General features: G+C 43.3%; 1 protein-coding gene across 3 annotated transcripts in view; it reads right to left on the reverse strand.

Annotated features, from left to right (window-relative positions):
* Window positions 1-23,813, reverse strand: part of fto (FTO alpha-ketoglutarate dependent dioxygenase) — a 121,702-nt gene that overhangs the window by 55,773 nt on the left and 42,116 nt on the right. For 2 of the 3 annotated variants that reach the window (XM_035151117.2, XM_035151155.2), the window contains one exon: window positions 9,007-9,131. In XM_035151117.2, coding sequence (XP_035007008.2) covers window positions 9,007-9,131 — 125 coding nt within the window. Of the gene's footprint in view, window positions 1-9,006; window positions 9,132-19,205; window positions 20,177-23,813 lie in introns of those variants that run through there. The other variant, XM_035151169.2, reaches the window with a different exon arrangement.

Raw genomic sequence — 23,813 nt, forward strand, 5'->3', positions numbered from 1 at the left:
GAGTTTGTGTGTGTGTGTGTGTGTGTGTGTGTGTGTGTGTGTGTGTGTGTGTGTGTGTGTGTGTGTGTGTGTGTGCTGTGTAGACATGGCTCCATACATTAGTCTGCACTGTATGTAGGTGTGCAGCATAGTATATTAAGACATTCCCACTGACAAATCTGTGACTCGGTTCTTCAGATTCACCTATATCTGCCACAGTACAATAGCTCTAACTATCCCTATTCTTTTCAGAAAGTTCAACTCAACACTAAACCAAGGCTTTGATATTGTGCCGCCTCAAAAACATCTGTCGGGACTTGTGTGGCTACACTAATTACAAATATCTGCAGTAATCCGGCGCCGATAAGAGAGTCATTACTCCACCAGACATTTATCACTGTGGGATTGATGACCCATTTCAGAGGCAGTCTTTGTACGGGGAAGTGAAATCACTGATATCCCTTTTATCCTACATCGCTGCTGAAGCCATCCATTCGTCAGGAGGCAAGCTAGTTAGAATTGTAATTAACAGCTATGGACTTTGGCCCTAATAGAATTTTTGCAGGAGACTGAAGATTGACATATGGGGACGATGGAGGGGGGTTACTGTGTTTTTCGTTTCTTACTAATTGTCTGTCGAACAGAGCTGCTCCACGCTCTGTCAGGAAAGTGCCACGGCAGCACTCCAGTTTCTCCAAATGCGGAATTTCTGTACATCTGCAAATATGTAAGCATAGTCATTGAAAGATGTGCATGCGCAGGCACACCGCTTCGATGCAATAATCTGTCACAATCATAGGTCAAACGTAAAATATGCGCTTCCCTACTCAAATACATAAGTTATGGGTCTCCTCAGACTCTTTTTCATTCTCGAGCTCACTTGCACACCCACTCACCTACACACACACACAGAGCAGAGCAGCAGATGAGCACAGTGGGTAAGGACTAAAGGTCTGGCCACCTGCCGGCCACGTCCCGTCTCTGTAGCAGTAATGAACAGAGACAGCTTGGGGACCGCCCTGCGAGCTTGTCCCCCCGCCCAATCTCCCTGCTTCGGGGCAGAGCCGGGGGCCCTGGGGTGACAGGGACGCCAGAGATGTTCGCCACACTGACAGGCAGTTCTTACCTGGCCAACTCGCTGTACACATTGGCCTAGGGACACACACACACGCACACACACACGGACACATACACAAAGACGTGCATGTATTTACGCGCACACTGCAAATGTTCACATGCGTTTATGTACTGACGCATATGCGCAGACTGAAGAATACACACACACTACCACACACACACACACACACACACACACACTGACCCGGTGTAATTCCTCCAGCACACGGCTGGTGACAGGAGCAGCTGCGGCCACTACGGCAGACAGATGAAATTTTCATAACTATCTCCTCCAACTTCCATCCTCACCTTCAGGATAATTTATGACCTGCCTGCCAGCCTTGAAGAGACAATATGCTAGCTATGAAATGAAGTGTTCCAGCGGTGTTGGTTATAATTAACGGAGGAGGGGAGAAAGATGTGTGTATGTGGGGTGGGAAAGGAGGAGGCGGAGGGGGCCGCCCAGATGGAGTGGTTGTGGTAGATGGGAGAAAAAGGGAAAGGATGGAGCATGTGGTGTGCATGCATGTAAAAAAGGCATGTGTGTGTTTAAATGCCAGATACGTTGCTGTAGCTAGTTCTGCAAAACCATCATCAGCACCAAAACAAAAGCAAAGTAACCGTCCTGGAGCCCAGCACAGTAATGTTTAACATCCAAACAAGTGCCTTCAACAAGACATACACAAAACACAATGTGACACTTTGCAAGCATCTGACATGCAAATTGTCTGTATGTTTACTGAAGCCATAATTCATTTTTACAGTTTTGCTCATTAGCTCACTTACCACACACAATCCTGAGTTATTACAGTTTTAACCTGAGGTTTTAAGGAGAACTGCTGTCCCAGAACAAACAGGAGCACCACCCAAGTGTGCACAACCTCCATCACCCCATAACGCCATGTTCTCACTGTTTGTTTCTCATGCCTGCCACACATCCTCACCCAATCATGCTCTATCAGCTCTCTGGGATGTTGGGTTTGACCAGAAAAAATGTGCTGGTTTTCCTGACTACCAGTAAAACAGGCCCAAACCCATTCCCTCCCTCCTCTCTCCTCACCACATTGTCTTTTCCAAACACAAATCTTGTTTCCATATTAAAAAAGGCAGCGTTTAATGGGCAACTGTCTCTGCAACAAGTGTCTTTAAACGTCTGTGGGACTTTTAATGACATTTCTAACTCTCTCTTTCTGCTTCTCCGTGCCACACTTGGTTGCCAAACTCTTACGGTGAAATGCATAATTATGAAATGACTGTTTCCATTCAAATCTGTGAGCAATTTAATGCAGGTGTGACTACGCAGAGACATTTAACAAAGAGAGTGTGACGCAGATCCCTGCCAGTTGAGAGCCTTCCATTCCAGCGATGAACCACAGAACTAGAGTAAGCATGTACCTCCACAGCTAATTACTGACTTGCCAGGCAAGATAAAGGTAAGTGCATATTTACACAGGTAGAAGCTGTTTGTACAGTAAGTAGACGGTTAAGAAATAGCATCATCCGTCATCTTGTTCTCAGCATAATCCTGCAAGAATGAGACGCGCTCTGATGTACTCTCCAGCAGGGGAGCTAACTAGGATGGGAGGCCGATTACTACGGCGACAGCAGCTGTGAGGTTCTGCTGAGGTCAGGACATGTCATGCATAACTGAGTGATTGCTAAACAGGGGTGGGTGCATGAGAGAAGAATTCATAATTTACAATCAAGCACACTCAAACATACACCTCACAAACACTCAGGCCACAGGCGATCTCTCTGCACGCATGTAACCGTTCTAAGGGACCACACAGACATGTTTTAGATAAAGACAGACAAATTAGACGACATCGTCCTGGGCTAACCACTGCGCTTGCGCTAATTACAGGCTGGCCGGCGATGAAAGAGACAGATGACATGTCCTTATTTGTTTTCTCCTCCCGTGCCCTGAACCGAGTAAACACAGTGATGCCGATGACGCCAGAAGTAGGTGGTACAAGGAAAAAGACACGCATACAACAGAGAGGGAGAACATGGTTGTGGGATGAGAGTTCCACCCACCACACACAGGTGTTTGCCCACCATCAGAGCAAACAAACCCCTGAGGTAAAGAGAAACAAGGGCGCAGCCAGCAGAACTTCTGGCTGCCAACTGATGCCAAGGAAAACAGACTGAGCAAGCCCTGCCTGTTGTGCTTGCAAAACAGGGCTGCTGTTGTGGGAGTGATGTAGAGACAAATGTTGGGCTGCTGTCTGGGAGATCTGATTAACCTGTCACCTCGAGTTGGAACCTACATCACACAGGCCTGGTTGACAACGTGCCCGGACTGACCTGCCACCAACCCGAACGTTGGTTTACAATGCCAGCCTCCTTTACTAATTAAAACTACTTAGAAACAGCTTCATGCTACCTTCTCTTAGCTTGTACTCCTCAAACCCTGTTTCCAAAACCCATCCACATGAGGCACATGGAATCACAAACTGCCAACCAAAAGATTGCCCCCCCCCCCATTTACTTGCAATGAAGTGTGGATACACGACCTGAGCCCATCAGGACCCGACAGGTCCTACACAAGTTTTGAAATAACATTTGGGATACTGCACGTGCCTGTAATCTACGAAAAAGTCGGGCTTGGGACAGGTTCGGTCAGGTTCAGTCAGGTTCGGTTAATTTTCTACTCTGCATTTGCCAGTAATGTGCAAAACAATGGGCTCAGGTCAGGTTCAGACACAAAAAAAATACTTGTTGGGCTCGGGTTGTGCTCGATACATTTTATCTCTGGCTATACGACAGAAAACTGCAGCCTGCGCCTCGCTCTATTGTGCAATGACAGCTGAAAAGATGACAGCTTAGAGCTCAGTGGGAACCTGTGCCCTGCATATTCTTAAGTGTAAGAGTGTGACTTGTCTGGTGCATGATAGCAATCTATGCATTATGGTGTCTCCCTTTTGAGCACTTCAAGCAGCTCATTGACCACATGAGACAAGGCTGTGCACTGTCCATCTTAATTGTGGACACGACACAGACAATCTTTCCAACTCCCATCTGGGACAGGGGACCTCCATTGTGTCCTAACTCCCTGCTCCACCCCAGTGCACGAATTAGGGTTGGGTCTGTCAGGGACAACACAAAAGAAGTGTCACCACTCCTGGAATGAAGTGCCAGCCAACGAAGGTCTCTCTCCTCCTTTTAATGTGTCACTATGTGTCTCCACAGGGTGCAACTGGTAGCTGACAACACTGGCGGGGTCATCCCTGGCTGGGCACAGCTTCAATCTCAGCTCTATGGCCCCTGCTGGCCCCCGATGACCCTTTGGTTTTGATGACAGACTGGACCTTTTGTGTATCAATGCTCTGTCCAGGTGAGGACAAGAGAGGATGACAATGGCAGGAAACATAAAGCTGATGGAGGCTGGGAGACGGCCCAACAGGGTCATGGGTCAAGATGGACAGCTGAGTGATGAGTGCAGCTGCGTACGCGTGGACCTCCTTCTCTGTCCTTTAGCTCTGCTTGCCATGTCAGCTGATGTCGCCTTTGTGTTGGGATAAAGACCTCACTCACTCTCAACAAGTTGAAGAAAAGTAATAAACACAGGCAACAGATGTACTACGCCACAGATTCTGAGTGTACAGCTATTATAGTGACACCATAAGCTAGTCAGTGTCGGTCAACTACTTGGATTTTCAAAGGGAATGGAATTTCCTTTTTTTTTAAAAGGACAGTTGCCTCCGATTTAATAAAAAAAATTGTAATTGTTACCATTTAAAAATAGTTTTGAATTCAGTTCTTAAAATAAAATAAAAACAAAATAAGAACATGTGTTAATAGTACTTGGAGGCTCTTTTTTGTAACAAATACAAAAATACACCACGCTTTACAAGTTTCCATCATTACTAAGAAGGAGAAAAAGCCTTATCTCAAGTTATACAGACGGAAATCATGACACTGCCACTAGAATTTGCTGGCTCTCCCTTGTTTAACTATTTTTAGTAACAATCTTGTTTCCACTGTTTTAAAACCTGTTATGTATTAGCACCAAAGCCAGTCAAAAAATGTACACCTAAGTGGCTGCAAACTACAACTAAATCAACACATACTGAGCTGTCCAACTGTTTCTGATGCCAAAGGTCAATGGCTGCCTTCTCTTCTACCGACCCTCACAGAGAAATGGGAGGACAGGGTTTGCCAAGTCAGGCACAAACCCTGCTTTGGGTCATAAACACCTCCGCCTGTTTCTCCTCCTTTTCTCCTCCATAGAGGTGGGCTAGGTTTGCACTCTGTTAATCTTTCACTACGGGCCTGCTCGCTTTTTACACTGGCTCGCTGGAGAACAGAGGAGGGGAATGAAAGAGGGGTAGTAAAGGACAGGAGTGGATAAAAGAGCAGGAAGAAAAAGCCACAGAGAGGGCCAGATGGGCACCTTCACAGTCCATTTATCAAACCCAATGTGGCCCTCCCCTCCCCTCCCCGCTGCTCTCATGTCCTAAACCCCCATGTAATTCTGTAATGATTTTCATTATCATATAATGACCTTACAAAGCCTACAGCAGTTTGCATGGTCAGTACAAAACTCACAGCTGTTCCCTTCAGAGTTTGCTCGCCGGCTGTGACAAAGCTATATTTTGTTATTTTGTTTTTTCTGTTGCTCACGGCAGTGACCTCTAGGCGCTCGAAGGTCAGCATGAGGTCACATCATCCAGGAGGTTCAACAGTAGCCAGTACTGCTAGCATACAGATTCAAAGTAGCATAACAAATATAAATAAATGTTGGCTTCTCTGTGTGCTTCCAGTGTTTGTCGAACAATCACATTTTCTTTACCCCAAATTGTGCAGATATAAATCTATGCATTTTAAAAATCTTACAATTCCAGTACCAAGTGTTTTGAATCTATTATTCTGGTGGCACCAGGATGTGTCATTTCCTACCCTAATAAACCTGCTCCCTGGCTGCGCCGTGCTTTCAATCTGCACTTCCTGTGTGGCATATACTCAACTCTCTCCACTAAGGTAGAGTCACCCACACACATAATAATCCATCTTTTTCCAGCATACTCATGGGGCATTTACCAAAGGGACACGGAAGGGCAGCATCTATCAAAGAACTCACCATGTGCATCAGGAAAACCCAGTTACCAGAAAAGCTCATAAGAATAAAAAAGCCCTCATAACTTTGTTGGCTCAGAGTGAATGAATGGACTGCGTCTGCTAGCGGGGAAAACTGCAGCATCACTCACTCTGAGTGCCTATAAGTCACTTGTGAAGAACCACTGGTCACCGGGTCCAATTCCTCTTTCTTTCCTTCTTGATAGTGCTAAAAAAAAAAAACGCCCCAGAGGCAGAAAGTGGCAGCTAGCAGGCGCATGTTTCAGTGCAGAGAATGCTGCTTTAACTGGTGTTTAAGAAACAAAAGTCAGCGAGAAACTTAATCAATCAATGCTGGTTGTTTATGTTTATGTGCCTCTCGCAAGAGTCATCAATCATCCGTTTTTTGCTTCTTTCCATCCTTTTGCAAGCATTATGTGCTGAATGGAAACCATGGAAACAAAAGGCAGTATTATGATAAAAGCTTGCCTGTTGCATATAGTGTGGAAACCTAATTAGGACGCCCAATGGAAAAAAGAAAATCAGCTAAATGAATCAGCAGATTAATTTCAGAAGTCCTATTTCGGCGTGTGCTTTATTGAAAATAAACAAACCTTTCAGTGCATCTGACTATAATGAAATAAATTCCCCCTCTGTGTGTCTGATTCGGTAATATACTGTATCTACTATATCTTTAATTCAAAACAATGACATTGGCTCTGAGTAGTGTGCATAAATGCAAACTTTTTCTTTCACCACGAACAATCTCATTTCATCACACACAATTCTCTAACCACCACCAGTTCGTCCCACTTAACATTGCATCTAGCCATGTGTTTGGTTTTGTGTAAATGCTATCTGTTGACAGCCACTTGAAGGGCTGACCCCTGGCTTTTTTCGTAAGTGGGGGCAGCGGGGGGGGTTGGGGGTAGACATTTAATGTGTGCAGCCCTTTACACACACTATATGTGTGTAAATGTGAGAGGAGCTATCAGGAGCAGCTGGAGTTCAAACGTATTGTGTGGGATGCTTGCCCTCAACCAAAACTAATCTAATCAGTCTTTCACTGCTGATAGACTGCGTCTGTCTGCCCCATGTCGACGACCACTGATCATTTCCTGTCCTGGTCTGTGAAAGAGTTAGACATGGTGAGTAGGTGGTAACGTTGCTTTGTGGGTGGTGGTGTGGAAGATGGCGAGGGGACAGCGCTGATGTTCAGATTGGGGAGGGGCGTTTGCGGTGAGATGGTTTCTAGCTTTCAGCACCTGCAGCTGGAATGCACTATCAGTGCAGGCCCTACATCAGAGTTGTGAGGCGGTGGACTTCAACGCAGCATAGCAAGGTGTGCGGAAACAGCCTGTTTACAAGGCTCATCTGGATGGGGTATAGCTAAGGGTCAACTAGAGGGGACAACTCAAAACAGAGGGGCACCACGGAAAGATGAGGGCAACAACATGGCAGGAAGTTCACACGTCTTTCAAAAGAAAAGATGGGGCTGTCAGGAATATCTGGTCTACGGATTCGGCCTCTGGCAGTTTTGCTTTCTCTTGGCTCTGGATGATGTCTGTGCGTGTGTTTGTGTGTGTGTGCGCGTGTGTGTGCGTGCGACACTGAGGTCAAATCTGTCGATTGAGACAATAGGCAGTAAAACATATGCAAGTCGAGTGTTCAAATGTCGGTATTTGTGTGTGTGCTTGCTAGTGCTGAGAGGGGGAGTGTCTGAGAGAATGAACAGCTAAAATAACATGCTGTTGTGTGTGAGTGTGCGTGTGTGAGGCCTTTCCTTATCGGAATGAACGGTCAGTGTTCTAATCCCTGCACCCTCTGCCCTTATCTGGAAGGAAGGAAGTGACTGGGCTTATCCAAGACACACGTGTCGTTGTGATAGCTGTGATAGCTGCCAGGCCCAAGGACCACAAACAAACAGCGACCACACCACTGCGTATCTGTGGAATTCACATCTGCTCTTCAGAGGGAATCACTGTCGAAGCACAATGAATGAAAGTGGGACTAATGTAGCGATTCCCGATTAGTTTGTTCCTTCATGTGATCACAGCCGGATCAGTCCCCACAGGTTTAGTAAAACTTGTACATGAGCAGACACAACACACAATAACTCTGGTGATACAGAGTACAATGAACAACTACTCTTGCCTGTTACATGTCCTGTTATGTCTTCTGTTTTTTATTGGTTATTGAAGGTTGTGTAATCTATTCACGTTGTAGGCTTTGACCATTTACCCCTATGAAATCATTAAAGTTAATCAAATTTTACTTGAGTAAAATCTGAGTAAAATTTATTAGCAATGTGTTTATTGCTGAACATTATTATGATCTTGCCTATGTTATTTATTGCTGGTGAGACTGTTGTGAGGACATTGTTTAGTTTCAGTTTCAACAATTGATGGAACTATTTGAAATGTAATGTAATATTTGTATATTTAACCTATATTGATTATTACCTTTAGTTTTTAATGGTGCATGTAAAAACTACATTTTATAAATTATAGACCAGATTACAGACAAAACATTTCAGTATTTTCTGTGCAGCATATATTCTATTGCTTTGTGCAAATCATGGTTACCAAAGTAGAAAAAGTACAAGTTAACACTATTTTCTGAGCAGCCCAAAGCAAAATATATGAATATATGACAATGTAAAGCAAAATACTATATAGGAATTTATATATTATGTAGAATAACTTTATTTCTATAATGATGTTTCCATTTTGTAAATGTGACTGTGCCCGTGTTTCAGGGTCTTACATTACCTCTCAATCACATCTGTCATGAGAGTTGTTTTTCAGGTCCAATGGGAACTAAGTTGCCAAAGTTGGTGTTACACTGTGTTACCTGTCTCTCCATGTCTGTCTTTGCTGGTGTCTGTCCGTCAAGGCCGACAGCAGGGTCTCTGCCATCTCCCTCCGTCCCTCCCCTGCACTGCCCTCCTCCTCCACTGTGGCCAGGGAGAGCATTGTCTGAAAAGAGAAGTACAAAGTAGAAAATAGATGCATATTGTGAACTGATTGAACAGATGCGTAAGGCTGCTTTCACACCTACGTTGTTTGGTCCAGACCTTCAGACTTGTCGGTTTAGTCAGAATAAAAATAATAGGTATGAAAGGTGCCTCAGACGACAGTACAGAACAGCAGACCACAATTTAGTCAGACCAAAAGAGGCCTCAGTCCAGATTTCACCCGTTTACAAATGTCAAGTACAGACACAGCCCACGTAGATGATGGCAACAGGTTATACATACAGTATATAAAAAGTCTTAAGTCTACTACCTCAATTGCAATGTGAAACCAAAACTAACAGGAAACAATGTAAAAGACATGAAACTTGGTTCAGACCATGGTCCAAACCTTCATTTGTGAAAATGCCCCAAATGCCACTTAGCTCACCTTTTTCTTCCATGTGTGATACAGAAGAAAACAGCTTTCTTTATACAGTGGCTAAACTCATACTGGTTGTTCTACCTCCCGCTACACACTTGAGCAAGACACATTACTACTTGGCTCTATTAAATCTTCCTCTAAATAATAAAGTGCGTTGAGCGGAAAGACAACCTGAAGCTATTCCCTCCATCCTTGAGCTTCTCTCCTCAGTTTAGAAATTACATAGCTCTGAGCCAAGACTCCATTATAACATCCCTGGGACGGCGACATACAGTAAGTCTAGTATAAAGTCAGTTTCACATCAGAGGACGGGCAAATTACACCCAATATTAGAGTGTGAGTCAATTAATCACGTCCTGCACAGCAGAGTGTAATGTGTGAGTATCCCCCTGTTGAACATGAATTACAGGCCGGCTTAAAGTGTGACGTGGCACATCAGTGCTAATCTGAGACATCCTGGCAAACCTTCGCCTCCAAGTCCTCTGCAGCCTCTAAGCTGGTTGAGAGGGAGTCAAATGAAAAAGGATCTGGCAGCCCAAATTAAATGCAGTGCTGTCAGCCACACTCAAATCCCTCTTTCCCCTCACCGTCTCCCTCTTCTTCTCTACCCTTCACAAACTCGCTCCCTCTCTGAATATCCTTAAATGTCTCCCACCCCCTCCTCCCCTTCTCCTTGCCTCTGAGAAGTGATGGATCTGTAACTCTGACTGACTCTGACGCCTTGTTAAGAACAGTCTCTTCCTGTCACATCTACCAGTCGAGCGTGTTCATTTCTTCCCATTAACAGTCACTCACCTCCCCAGTCATCCAACCCTCTTTTCAAAAAACCCACAATGTAAAGGAACCTTCATTTCTTCTTCTCTCCCTCTTTTTTAATCCCTTTCCGACAATCCACCTGTCTGTCTTAATTCATGTGAAGATAGGTTTGACTGTCTGTCTGTGTGTGTTTCCGAAAGGAGAGGGGTGTGATTTGCCGACAGTGTAATATGCTTACTTCTTCCACACCGCACAGGACAGGTGTCAAAACATATGGCGGCGTGTGACTGATTACACCTGACTATGAGGAGACACCAAAGATTACGGTGACCAGGAGGAAGCAGGGTCGGTCGCCTGCCTATGGAAACTGTACCTTTTGGTTTGGATCAAACCGCGTCCTCCTGGGATGAGTGACAGGCTAAGAAAGTGCCAGAAAGTGCATTCAGACTGTATCACCGTCTCAGTTGGAAGACATCATATTGCTACGCTGGCCATGTAGCACAGTTTCAGTGGTTCAAGCACAGCACTGAAGAGCAAGTGATTCGAAGCTAATCTGAAACGTGCTCTGACGTGCTCGCTTCAGCTGTCTCTCGTAAAACTGGTCTGGGAACAGAACAAGTTGCAAGAAATGAAAGACAGAACAGACCTTCAGCTTTAAATGTGTTGAAACTAACTTAAAATTTCAGCCACTAAAATAATCCATCCATCCATTATCTATACTGCTATTCTTTTGAAGGTGGGAGCTGGAGCCATTCCCAGCTGACATCGGGCGAGAGACAGGGTGCATCCTGGACAGGTGGCAAACGTATCGCAGGACCAGCATACAGACACAGATTACCATTCCCACCAACATTCACAACTACTGTCAATTGAGAGTCTCCAAATAACTTTACCCCAATGTCTTTAGACTGTAGGAGAGTACCCAGATTTGCCAGAGAAAACCCACACAGACACAGGGAAAACAAAGACAGACCCCGGCCGAGCCAGGATTCGGACCGGGAACCCTACTGCTATGAGGGAACAGTGCTAACAATGCACCTAGCCACTAAAATAATAATTCATTGACTTATATTTTAAACATTGAATGTGTATATCATCACCTTGTTTTTGTTTCTTTTGTTCAAGGTTTTTGTCCCAACTCAATGATGATTAAGACAACACAATAGATCTTAACCCCTGCAAACACACCTCCTCTTCCATTTACCTCACAGGTGATGGCTTGTGGTTTGGGAGTGGTGTGTATGCAAAAGCCATTTGTTCCCAGCTCATCTTTAAGAGGATGTTTGTGCCATTAATACTTGGCATGTGTGTTACCAAACCTCCTATTTGTGTGTGTTTACATGCCAGAGTGTGTGTGTGTGTGTTTGTCTGATCTTGTGTTTAGAAGAGCCGCTGCTGAGAGAGATCTTCAGGTTTAGCCCCAGGCTGATCCCTAGGCCATTCAGCCACCCCACCGGTTGTTTACTGGTCAAGCCAGGCCTCAGTCAGCTCTGCCCGGACTACAGCTCTTTGTCTGTGGGTCTGTGTTCTCAATAATCAGCCCCCTCTTTCCTCCTATTTACCCCTTGATGACAGTAGCTGTCCTCAGCCTCCACCTCTCTCAGCCTGATGCTGACCACAGATGTCCCCCTGACCCAGGCCACATCCCGAGGTGAACAAGAGGACATGGAGGACCTAGGTGCCCCCAATCCCTGGTCCCCAGACCACCAAACTCAACCTTGTCTATTTTACTACAGATGGGCATAAACATTTCTGGTGCTGTGCAGAAGGAGGGTAGGTAAACAAACACGCAGCTATAGGCCTAGGTGATATTTTCGTTGGTGGAGAGTCGGAGTGATGATAGCGTTCTAAGCGAAGGCTGGCTGGAGGGCAGCCTGGGGCGGCTCACTAACACCTCAAGCCAGGACTGTATCTTAACACCAACAAGCATCTGTCTATTCTTTCACATAACAACATGTCATTCACTCAACGCAGGGTAACAGAACTGGGAAGATGGTTGATACACTCATTGCAATATGGTGTACATGCCTTTAAACTTTATATAATATCTGTCACGGCTCACATGATAGCAAAGAAACAAGTGCTCAAAGGGAGGAGGGTTAAAAAAAGATGCATGCCAAAGTGAAGGTTTACACTCCATAAAACAAAGCTAGCTGACCACCACAGCGTCTGAGAAACTATTAACACCCTGTGAAATGTCTTAGCTGACTTCAGACCAGCATTTTCAGGGGGACCCAGAGCACTCTTTTGCTCACTGGCAAACTTTTTACGTCTGCAGGCCACAAACACTTACAAATCCCCAAATTGACCTCCCTTATTTACTATTTCAACCCAGAGGGGTGATTTTTAGCCCAGATTATAGACTTTCCAAATGATGGATGGTTCCCTAAAAAAAGGCAGGTGGTAAACAAACGCAAAAGTAACACCAAACATTGTAGCCGGTGGCTGATGTTAATTTGCCACCATGGTGCCTCCGCTCCTGCTGTAAGTGCACCTCTGTCCATCAGACTGGCAACCTCTGCCGCCTGCCGCCCTGACATTAGCATGTGTAACAGGCCCAGCAACAGGCCAGCAGACTCCCCTGTCTCTCTGTGTGCCAACACGTCTGTGTGCCCATATGGAGGCAGGCGTGGCCTTAACTAGTAATGTGTTCTACTGTTTGTGACTGCTGAACTGCCACTGGGGCCTTTAAATCATAGTAATAGCATGCAAGAACTTGAAACCTTGGAAAAATCAGCTCACTACATAAAAAATTACATTTACCATGTTTAGGAGCCAATATAATCAAGACTATTTTACTCTATAGTGAGTGAGAGATGGTTAAATGAAGTTATTTTCAGCTGCAGAGGATGCTGTTAATCATGTGGCCTGGACCAAACTGCCCATCCATCCATCCTTTATCTGTACTACCACTCTTTTGAGGGTCAGAGGTGGAGCTGGAGCCAATCCCAGCTGACATTAGGAGAGAGGCCGAGTCCACACTAAACAGGTTGCCGGCGAATTGCAGGGCCAACATATAGAGACAACAAACTCACATTCACACCTACAGTCAATTTAGAGTGTCAACTTAACCTAACCCCAATCTGCATGTCTTTGGACCGTGGGAGGAAGCCAGAGTACGTAGAAAACCCACACAGACATCGGGAGAACATGCAAACTCGTGGCCAAACCGGGACACCAACCCTCATGCTGTGAGGCAAAGGTGCTAACTTGAACACATTGTGAGACATGGGATGGTTAATCCAAATGGACTTAGCTATGCAGTACAGATATTATTTATAAAGAAAAATGATCCACTGACAACATTGTCTATGGCTTCAAACTTGTCTCCAACCTTGTCTATAACCTCTATCAAATCTTCAAGATCAGGGGGGATTCAACTTGGTCCCCAGGACACTGAGAGCTCTGATGATTTTCATTTTAGCCATTAGCTAAAAGACCGATTAACATCTAAGAATAACACCGGCTGAATGACTTTGGCAAATACCCTAATATCCTGGACAGAGAGCAACTTTTTTCAACCACAGCAATTACATGAGATTTGTAAAATGAATTATTCATAGTCCAACATCCCTTGCTGTCATTCCTCCCTAACCTGACTTCCTGTTGCCCATCTATATGGCCAGCACATTATCTCAAGGTTTGAGGTTGAAGCCTTTTCTCCACATCTCCAGACACTCCACTGACATGTGCTGCCACAGATTTAAGCTCAGTCGCTCTGACATCTGATTTCATAGGTCTTAGGAGTGGGAGTTTGGCAGACTCTTAGCTGTCTCCATCCCCCCCTAATACAAGAAACCAATATCAACTTGACCGCTGGTGGAAAAAAGCATCAGGCACCTTGCTCGGGGTAATGGATAGCTTCTGCTCACTGATATAAACAACTGGGGAGCTGTGATCCTGCAGTTCCAGTCTGGACAAGGGATCTGTGTGTGTTTGCTACACGCTACCGCTGAGTTACTTTGCTCTTTGGGGGGGAAAACAGACAGGGGCTCTCCACCGGTGGAAAAATTATATTAGTCCGGGAAGAAATAAACCAAGACCACATTCACCTTTCTGTGACATCACACCTAAAGTCATAAAGTGTGTGTGTGTGTCTGTGTTTTATTTTCTTGCTGTCTGCCTGCTGTCACATGATTACAGATGGCTCAAAATTGAGGCCTATCTGAAATTAAATTTGCTCAGCTTCCATCACGTAAGATTGGTTGATAAAGTGTGCGTGTGTTTGTGTGTCGGCGTCTGCGTGTGTTTGTGTAGGGGAACAGTGAAAGAAAGAAAATGTTCTAAAATATATAAAGTCTCTGTAAGATCATTCAACTAAATATTTTCTTTACGTGTGCAATTGTATCTTTATTTGTGTTTGAATAATCTGTAAAACTCTCATAACTCAAATTTTCAGAGCAATGCCTCAAGGGACCTTCAAAAAGGTTTGTTCCAACAAATATTATTCCTAATGATATAATAACAACTAGAATGGCACTTAGAGTACATACCTCCACCAAGGCCCACCGGTCCCCTTATAAAACCACATTTAAATTCAATAGATTCAGAGTTTTATTTCGATCAGCACCAAATTGCACACATTCATAAATATCAGCCCCCTAAAAAAAACTGTTTTTTTCAAGATCCGCAAATTATTCTGAGAAATCATTGAGAATGTTGAAAAATGCCCTATCTTGAGTTGTTTAAGAAAGTGAAAATAAGTTCCTTCATCCGCCCCATGATTAAGAACTGCACAACAATTTAATGGATCCCTCCCTGACCAATACCACATCTTTATACCAAGTTTTTAGTAATCCGTGTAAAAAATGTAGATTTTACTGTTTCTAGAAAACTTTCCAAAAGAATTCTATTCAAAGTCTATCTAGATGTTTTTAAAAATGGGAGGAGATGGTGTGAATGTCTTAAAAGAAGATCTAGTGATGCCTAATTTTACTTTGTTAGTGTGTGCCCATTTGTGTGTGGTTGCGTCATTGGGTTCTCGCTATCACCGTGGTGATAGACACTGAGGCTTTTCTGCCAGATTGACCCTTGCAAGGCTGCAGGCACTATCAATTATGTCAGCCAGTAAAATGGGCTTCGCTACGCACAGCAGATTATATGGAGTGTAAAACATTAGAAAAATGTGTCTGAAACATCAGAGTAACATGTTTGAAGTGACAAAGAGTCTGGGGGTGGGAGGGGGAACCTCACAAAAAGGGAAGACCCCTGACAAGTGATTTTGTTTGAAGACATTGTAACACACACAAGTGGGCAGGGGCGCTTTCTATGGCCCCTAGGGCTGTCCATCTTCTGGGCCGAATACAAGCAGAATGGGAGGACATATGCTTTCCACAGGGTCAAATGAAGCAGAACTCGCAGGCTTTTGTGGCGCTGCCTTTTTGGTGGAGAGAAGAAAAGGAAAATCTGTTGTCGGGTCGTCGTCCAGCGGGCCCACAAATATCACATAAAAATTCACCGGTCTGTTTCTTGCTGAAGCTTTTGTCTGTGTCTCATGATAAGGAGCATGGATCCAGTTTGCCTTAATGGCTAAAGCACATAGTTCTTAGTCTGAATGAGCTCTCCAGAAGGCTGGGGCAGGACACACAGACACACAGACACACACACACACACACACACACACACACACAAACATTTGTTCAAACTCCTCACTGGCCTGGCAAGAATGCATCATCCATCCATCACAAGAGAGCTTGGAGAGGTGCTTTGACTAATTCAGGACAATGAAGACAGAGCTGGACAGAGATGTCTGCGATGAGCGTGACACTAAAGCACCTTCTACTCTGTTAAAATTCCCTTTCTCTCTTTCAGTGTATGAAAGCTGAGTCTAGATTCTCGCTATAGATAGCAGATTGTGATCAGCGCCTCACTCTCCTGCCAGTAAAAAGCTTTTTGCTGACTGGGGCCAAAGCCAGCCCTAGAGTTACAGTGTTACATACACACGCCGCACCATACTTCATGTCTTCAAAAATGCTAAACCAATAAAAAGGGTTTCCATCCATCTAGACACGCTCACATAGAGCAGTTTAAATTTTTGTGGGGGTTGGGGATATTTACAAAGTTTTGATTGACTACAAAAAGTCTGAAGTTTAGTGATTCTCCAAATCTTTGCATCTGTCTCAAAGCTGCTGTGGTGAAACCAAACAAGCTGTTATATGTCTGATCAAACATCAGCGGTGAATTAGAGGCAGAATATGTCAAAAGTACGACAGAAACTGCAAAAAAAAATACATATTTAATAAAAGGAGTTGAGTGGACAAGCAGACAATAATTTTACATCAGTTTTGTTTCTAATATTATTCCAGAATTCAATTACGTGAGCTCAGTTATTTGTTTAATATAACATCAATACAAATAGTCTCTTTTGCATCATTGTACCTCAATAACAGGAGAGTGTTTAATCTGCTGCTTCTCTATGGATATTGACTAGCAGCCCCCTTTTTTGCCTTATACAATTCTCTCCCCACTACATGGCTCTGCAGTAATAGACAAAGGCACACACCATGAAGCACTAACATTTAACTGGATTATGGACTCACATCCTCTATAAAATGCTGTCTACTTCAATCTGGCAAAGACGTCACAGACACTGGCGGTTTTTACATTCACCGCCACATGTTCAACACAAAGCATACATGCTTGAAAAAGAATGCCACTGAGGAGTATATCAGTGTAATCTAATTAATTAAATGGACTTAAAAGTGAATTCACTACATGTCGGAGTGAGTTACATCTTGTACCTGACAAGTATAAAGCCTCTATGGTTATATATACTGACATCATTGTTTTTCTTTCTATTCATCATTTTCATGACATTTTTTACTGGCCCCAACTATAATGTTTTGTTTTGTTGGGTATTGAAACTTTGGATCAGCATTTGAACACAGCCCCTGATGACTTCACAAACCGTGTTCAGGGATGAGGTAACGTTTTTAAGTTTTACTCTTATTAGGCAGCAAATGACAAATCCTGATATGAGTGACCAATACAAACTGGGGGAGGAAAAAACAGCCATTTCGCTAACTGGCTAGCAGTGTGTTTTTCCTTCATCCTATAACCTTGAATAACTTTGGAGATTTCTCTGGGTTTAAACATTGATGGAAACATTTGGATAATGTAAGTACGCTATTTTGTTTTTATTGTAATGATGAATTGTTACATGTTATATTTTCAACAGTAAAGAGGTCATTTAAAAAGGTTTTAATACTCTGTTGTTACAAGGAAAAGAGGTGTGTTGAAGTTACTCAAGTGTTTCTAAACAACATGATTTTCCACACATTTGCAAACTACCCCCTACCCACTGTGTTATGTATGCATGTACATGTGATTGCTACCCACCCAGGGAGGCTGATGAGAGCGGCTAAAGGGTGTTTATGAGACTGTTAGCTAGGAGAGAATGCCGCCCTGCAGCTCATACCCAAATAAAAGAGCCATTTATTACATCCAACATGACCCTCTCATTACACACAAATAGGAATTAATGAGCGCTATATCGGGCGCTCCCAGCGGAGTGAGGCGGGCCCGCTAAAGGACTTGCGTTAATTACACTGTCCTACATCTCACCCATTTAACACCACCCATCAGATCGCACTATCTGCAAGGGAAGGATAAAAGGGTGGAAGAGTTTCACTACCTGCAGGGATGGACACTCTCAGCATCACCAGTGTGGTACAGCCAGAAGCTTTGTATTTGTAAAACAACAACAAAGTTAGAGCTGATTACTTGAGTAAAAGTAAGTAAGTACTTTCAATATCAAATGAAGAACAGTTACATGAAAAATGTACCTAAGTATAGTAACAAAGTAAATGTACTTTGTTAGATTCCACCACTGGCAGTTACCGTGTGAGTGGTCATTTAAAAGTTATTATCCAAACAATCACTGAGTTACAGAATAATTACAGTGGTTGTGCTTACACCTGACTAAACAATGCCATGAATGATTATAACAGACACATGGGTGTGTTCACTTATTATTACTATTATTAAAAATGATTGAAAGAAACTAAACAAACATTTGGAGAGAAACTACTGAATAAACTGCGTGAGTTGCATGGAAGAAGACACACATTCTGTATCAGGTTTGATCTCTGCTAGGTTATCCTCTGTATACTGAACATGGCTTATACACAGACAAAGAAGGAAATCAAGCTCACAGGACGTGTCTTTCCTCCCGACTGTACTCACATCACCTTGTCTACAGCCTCAGCTTTTTTTTCTCCATTCTGGTTTCACTTCAATCTTTACCGTTATCTCTCTGTTCCCCCTCACCTCGGTTAATGCTACAACCCCCGATGTTTTCATCTTTGTTGCACCTCCTCCACCTCCCCCCAAAGAAATTATACAATCATCATGAACAATCTTTTCCCACATATCTTCCTCTTCTTTGCATCTCTTCAAGCAAATCAAACAATTTTACACCTTCTTACCATCAGTATCGCCCCATTCTCTGTGTTAATTGTATTGAAAGGTGGCTTTATGTACTTGAAAACCCCGACACAAAAGATGCTCCTGCGTCTTTCAAGCATTACAGAGGTGCTGGGATATCAAGTGCAAAATTTGAACAGAGAGATGATTATGGATTAAATCTTGTTCACCGACATGTAAAGTGTGATTCAGTAACAAAGCCATATAGGACTTTGTAGCTCTGAGCCTTTGTCTACCAACTTAAAAAAATACTCCAATTGGTAACAGACAAATTAATTAAGTTTGTTCTACATAAAGTTAAGAAGTTATATTTACACAATTGCTGAATGACATTTTAGAATTTTTTTTTGCTTGCTACCCATTGAAGTAATTTTACTTATTCAGTGCATTTTTTACTGAGGTTTTTGACTACACCTTTGTGAAATAATATTTTCTGAAAATTCCATTATACAATAGCTTTACTCTTTTTTTGTTCCTTAATAGGCTCAAGGAGGGATTATTTTTTTATTGTTCACTTTGAGAAAACTATACTGGGGTGGGCTGTTTTCATTTTCATTAATCACCTTTATTTATTGTTTCACTGCGTGTGGGGGCGATACGAAGTCCTCGGAGACTGTGACTGTGATTAGGGGCTGCGCGAGTAAATGTGAAATGAATGTGAGTTGACCTGCAGTTAACCAAGAAGAAGGATATCAACAACAGGCACTGCCGAGGATCCAGATTCAGATTCACATGGTTTTATTAAAAGTGCATACACAGGGTTCAGAGTTTCACGGCTATTTTTTATTCACTCCATTTTTCAGAGCTCAGAATGTCTCAATTTGTCTATTACTGTTTCTGAACATGATCAATATTGAAGGCCATGTACTCAGTATTCAATGGGATTAATGCTGCAATAACATGCTATACATTGAACAAGACTAGAAGTTACTCTCTTTGTCTTTAGTGACAAAACAATGTGTTTTTTTGTTGTGTCTATCGTAATTTCTTTAACTCCACTACTTTGACACGATTCCCAGCAAAAGTAAACAATTACACCTGGATCAAAGTGCTGGAATAATTATATGTCAAGAGCTGGTTAGTAGTAATGTCTCTAGTCAGCTATAAGAGGGGTGGGCTTGTGTGATGCTCTGAAATCTTCTCTTTCATCTTTTTATACTTTCTCCCCCATCAAGGCACTATTGCAACCCACAAACACACACACACACACACACACATTCCATCCTTGCATCTCTCTCTGTTGGTATGACACAGGAAGAAGCCGGGCCCCGCAGCCAACCCCGCCGTCCACACTGAATGCGATTAAGCTGAGCAGTGATTAATCTGGGCTGCCCCATAATTCCTCTTTACTACTTTAATGGATGTTATCTCTCCTCCTCTGAAGGCTTATCTTGCTGATCGGGGCCAAGGAAGAAGAGAAGGAAGAGGAAGAGGAGGGGGTGGCCCTGTAGTAGAAGGGAGGGAGAAAATCAAACCAAATCCATACAGAGGTAAGTAAATGAATAAGTAAGTAAATAAGTAAGTAAATAAATAAATGCGGGGATTGAGGGAGCTGCTAAGCGGATCAGGCAGATCAGTCTCTGTAAAGTGCTCATTTGTTTTCTAAGAAGACGAGACAAGCCGCCTTCAAAGCCCGCTGATACAGTAAAAACGCTGTCAACATCACAATTCACAGACAAACAAAATAAATTATCCAAACCACTGTCAATAAAACTCCCCACCCCCTCACTGTAAAAACGAGGTGTACTCCAATCATTGGCACAAAGACAAAAAAAAAAAAAAAAAGACGAGGGATTTTTCGATGAGCTCATTCTCTTTCCTAAGAGCCGGTAAAACAGTGGCGTTGTTTCATTTGCGGTTTTCCACATTGTGCCACTCGATGATCAGTCAATGATAGCAAAGTTCCCCTGATACATTCCAAATCCAGCCATTCACAGCACAGGAACAAGTTTGCTCAGGTCTGACTCGACAGGAGGAATGAAAACGTAACCTAAGGTTTCAGGAAAAAGGTGCTACATCCTGTTATTGAGAAATAATTACACACTCATATGAGGCATCATTTTAATCATTTTAAATGAGATCGTGCTCCACAAGGAAATGTACCCAAGGAGATCAAATGAACTGGCACACTCTGAACTATGACAACAAGTGCAATTATGACTGGCAGCACAGAGAGAGAGTGTGTGTGTGTGTGTGTGTGTGTGTGTGTGTGTGTGTGTGTGTGTGTGTGTGTGTGTGTACATATTTGTGCACATTTCAATGAACCACTTTTATTCTAGGACGCAACATTCAAAAGTAACTGAATATTGTAGTACTGCGTGTGGAGTAGCTTCAAAATAAATCCATGAAAGGAGACTTACGAAATCTAATTTTCAACTGCAAAACTACTCCCCATCAAATTTCCATGAGTCAAATGAAAACACCACAAAGTTTCTTTTAAACTGTGTGTTTATTATGAGTGTGTCTCTTTCGCTGTTTTTGTCCTTCCACGTCTTTGTAGAAGTCAGCGGAGGAGTGACAGGGTTAAACCTGTTCATCGCTCCTCTTCTTTTTCTTTTTTTTTCTTCCTCCGCTCTGGCTTACAGCGATGTTGCAGCGAGATTCTGTCATAGACAAATCTCTGTGGGATACCATTCACCACTAGTGTACATCTTTAGGTACAAAGCTGCGGGCTGCATTGGCTCCAGGTAACATAAACGCTCCCTTCAAGCCACCGCGTATCTGCCCATGAAAATTCTCTAAAGGGCTTTAAGCATTTACGCAGAACACTATCAGGCACTGCCGAAAATTCAGCTTACCCTGTTGAATAGGGACTTCAAAGAGAATTGCAAATACCTTTGCACCGCTACATTTTCTCCCTTCTCCGTCGCTCCGTCTCTTCCTGCTTCTTTTCATTTTATATTTCCAAACACAAGCTGCTGCATGATGTAAAATGTATTATCAGCCATATATTTCCTCTTTAAATGAATAATAACAATAATCTTTGAGTAATTTCTTTTTTATACGGCTCTGTCTAAATAGGGCAAAGCAAAGCAAGCTAATATAGAGCTGCGGGTAAACAAGGCCGTGCAATAATGAACGCGTGGATTAGGCCTCTAGTCTATGTTGTGTGATAAGGAGAAACAGCGGCTAGAATCCAGGTAAGAGCACATATTGACTGTCAATGAAGGATAAACTACTGTGCACATCTACTCACTCACACTGTGGACATACATATAAAGTTACATGTACACAAACCTATACATGTGTCCACACAAACACACACATGCACACACTGCATGCTTAAAGAACCACAAAAAATTGGAATATAATAAATGTATAAGCCTATTTGCACAGTATAGAGCTTAAAATGCAAAACAATATGTTGCATAAACAGTGTGATTTAATGTAAGAGATAATAAATGGCTTCATAATGAGCAATAAAAAATGGTCTTTAAACAGTTTACTGCTTAGTTCACACTTATAATTAATCTGGGTTCCATGTGTGCATATAAAGTGGGTATAAAACTGACTGTGCAAGTAAAACAGCGAGAGGGAGAGAAAAATGACGGATAGTAAACATCTGCAACATGATGCAGCTCTGGCCTCGCTGGCCAAAACGTGCCGTCTTTTTCCCCCTCAGCTGGACCGGCGTGGAGAGCTCACTGAATAATACATTACAAAAAATTGCTCCCTGAAATTATTTACGGCACAACGCACAACAGACACCATAACATTTATAATGTTTTACAAAGCCATCAAATAAGTGGAGAAGGGATTAATTGCCCCGGCCCGACCTTAAAATAATTATTTTGAGCGGTGCAACTCTAAACTCCAATGAAATTGATACACTTTGATAATTAGATTCTTGGCACTGACCCGCTGAAGTCAATAAAGGTTATTAAGGCCAATTGCTGTCTAAACGCATTACGGGCAGGGTAAACTGTCCGTCGGAGGCCCCTGCTACTCCAGCGCCAATATGATAATCCATTCTCCGTCCTGGGGTTTCTTCCCCTGCGCCTGTGTCTCCACTCTGCCATACAAAACCAGATTGGATTCGCTTAACCTTTCCAGGACTTTGATCAAATGAGCTCACACAGCAATAACATTTACATTGACCCCCCACCCCATCCCTCCTCCCCCCAACACACACACAACCTCTCTCTCTCTCTTTTTTCTTCCTCCCTGTGTCTGCCTCTACAGTCTCTCCCTACAGCTCACTATCCCTCCCTCCCTCTCCTGCCGTCTCCCAAGCACCCTCCCTCCACACGCGCCGGGTCAATAACCTAATCAGCTATCGATGGCGACCTGGCCATGCTGTGTACAATTGCAGTGCAACCCTCCTCGTCGGCTCAGATTGTTTGCAAAGACTGTTATTAAAGGGAGGGGAGAAGATGAAATGGTCACCAAGCACATCCTCGCACATATACACACACACACACACACACACACACAGATCCACACACAGGTATGCATGGAAAAAGCCATGCAGCCTCTGTTATAAATCAGAGGTAGATTTTGTCACATAATGAGAAAATAAAAGTGTGTACGGCACATATTTGTGTGTGTGTGTATGTGACCAAACCATTGGAAAACAGGGAGTGACAGGCTGGGTGAACAGAGTAGAGGAAGACATGGCCCCGATACTACTTCCTGTTTTGTACATTTTGAATTATACAAATGTATTCAACGGAGTGGATCCCATTTATTATGAAAGTAGATTAATTTCCTTGATATGTGTTGAAAAGATTTCCATCTACAAGGCTCGTTCTCCTGTCAAATAAGGGGGAAAGTGTGAGGGAGAGACAGGGAGATGTGGCGGGAGAGTGGAAGCGAGAGAACAAGAGGAAGAAAGAACATAGAGAGAGAGAGAGAGAGAGAGAGAGAGAGAGAGAGAGAGAGAGAGAGAGAGAGAGAGAGGGAGACGGAGTGCACTGAAATCTCTTTGCATCCGTGGTGGCTTTTGAAGTTGCGAGATGAGCAGCCACAGAAGTCAGGAAAGTGACAAATTAGGGAAAAAGCTGTACTGTGCAAGCAGAGCTGCTAAATCAATTAAAGTCATGCAGAGTGCATACATTAACATCACTGGCACGCACACACACA

Source organism: Hippoglossus stenolepis, chromosome 1 (assembly GCF_022539355.2).
Source record: "Hippoglossus stenolepis isolate QCI-W04-F060 chromosome 1, HSTE1.2, whole genome shotgun sequence".
NCBI lineage: Eukaryota > Metazoa > Chordata > Actinopteri > Pleuronectiformes > Pleuronectidae > Hippoglossus > Hippoglossus stenolepis.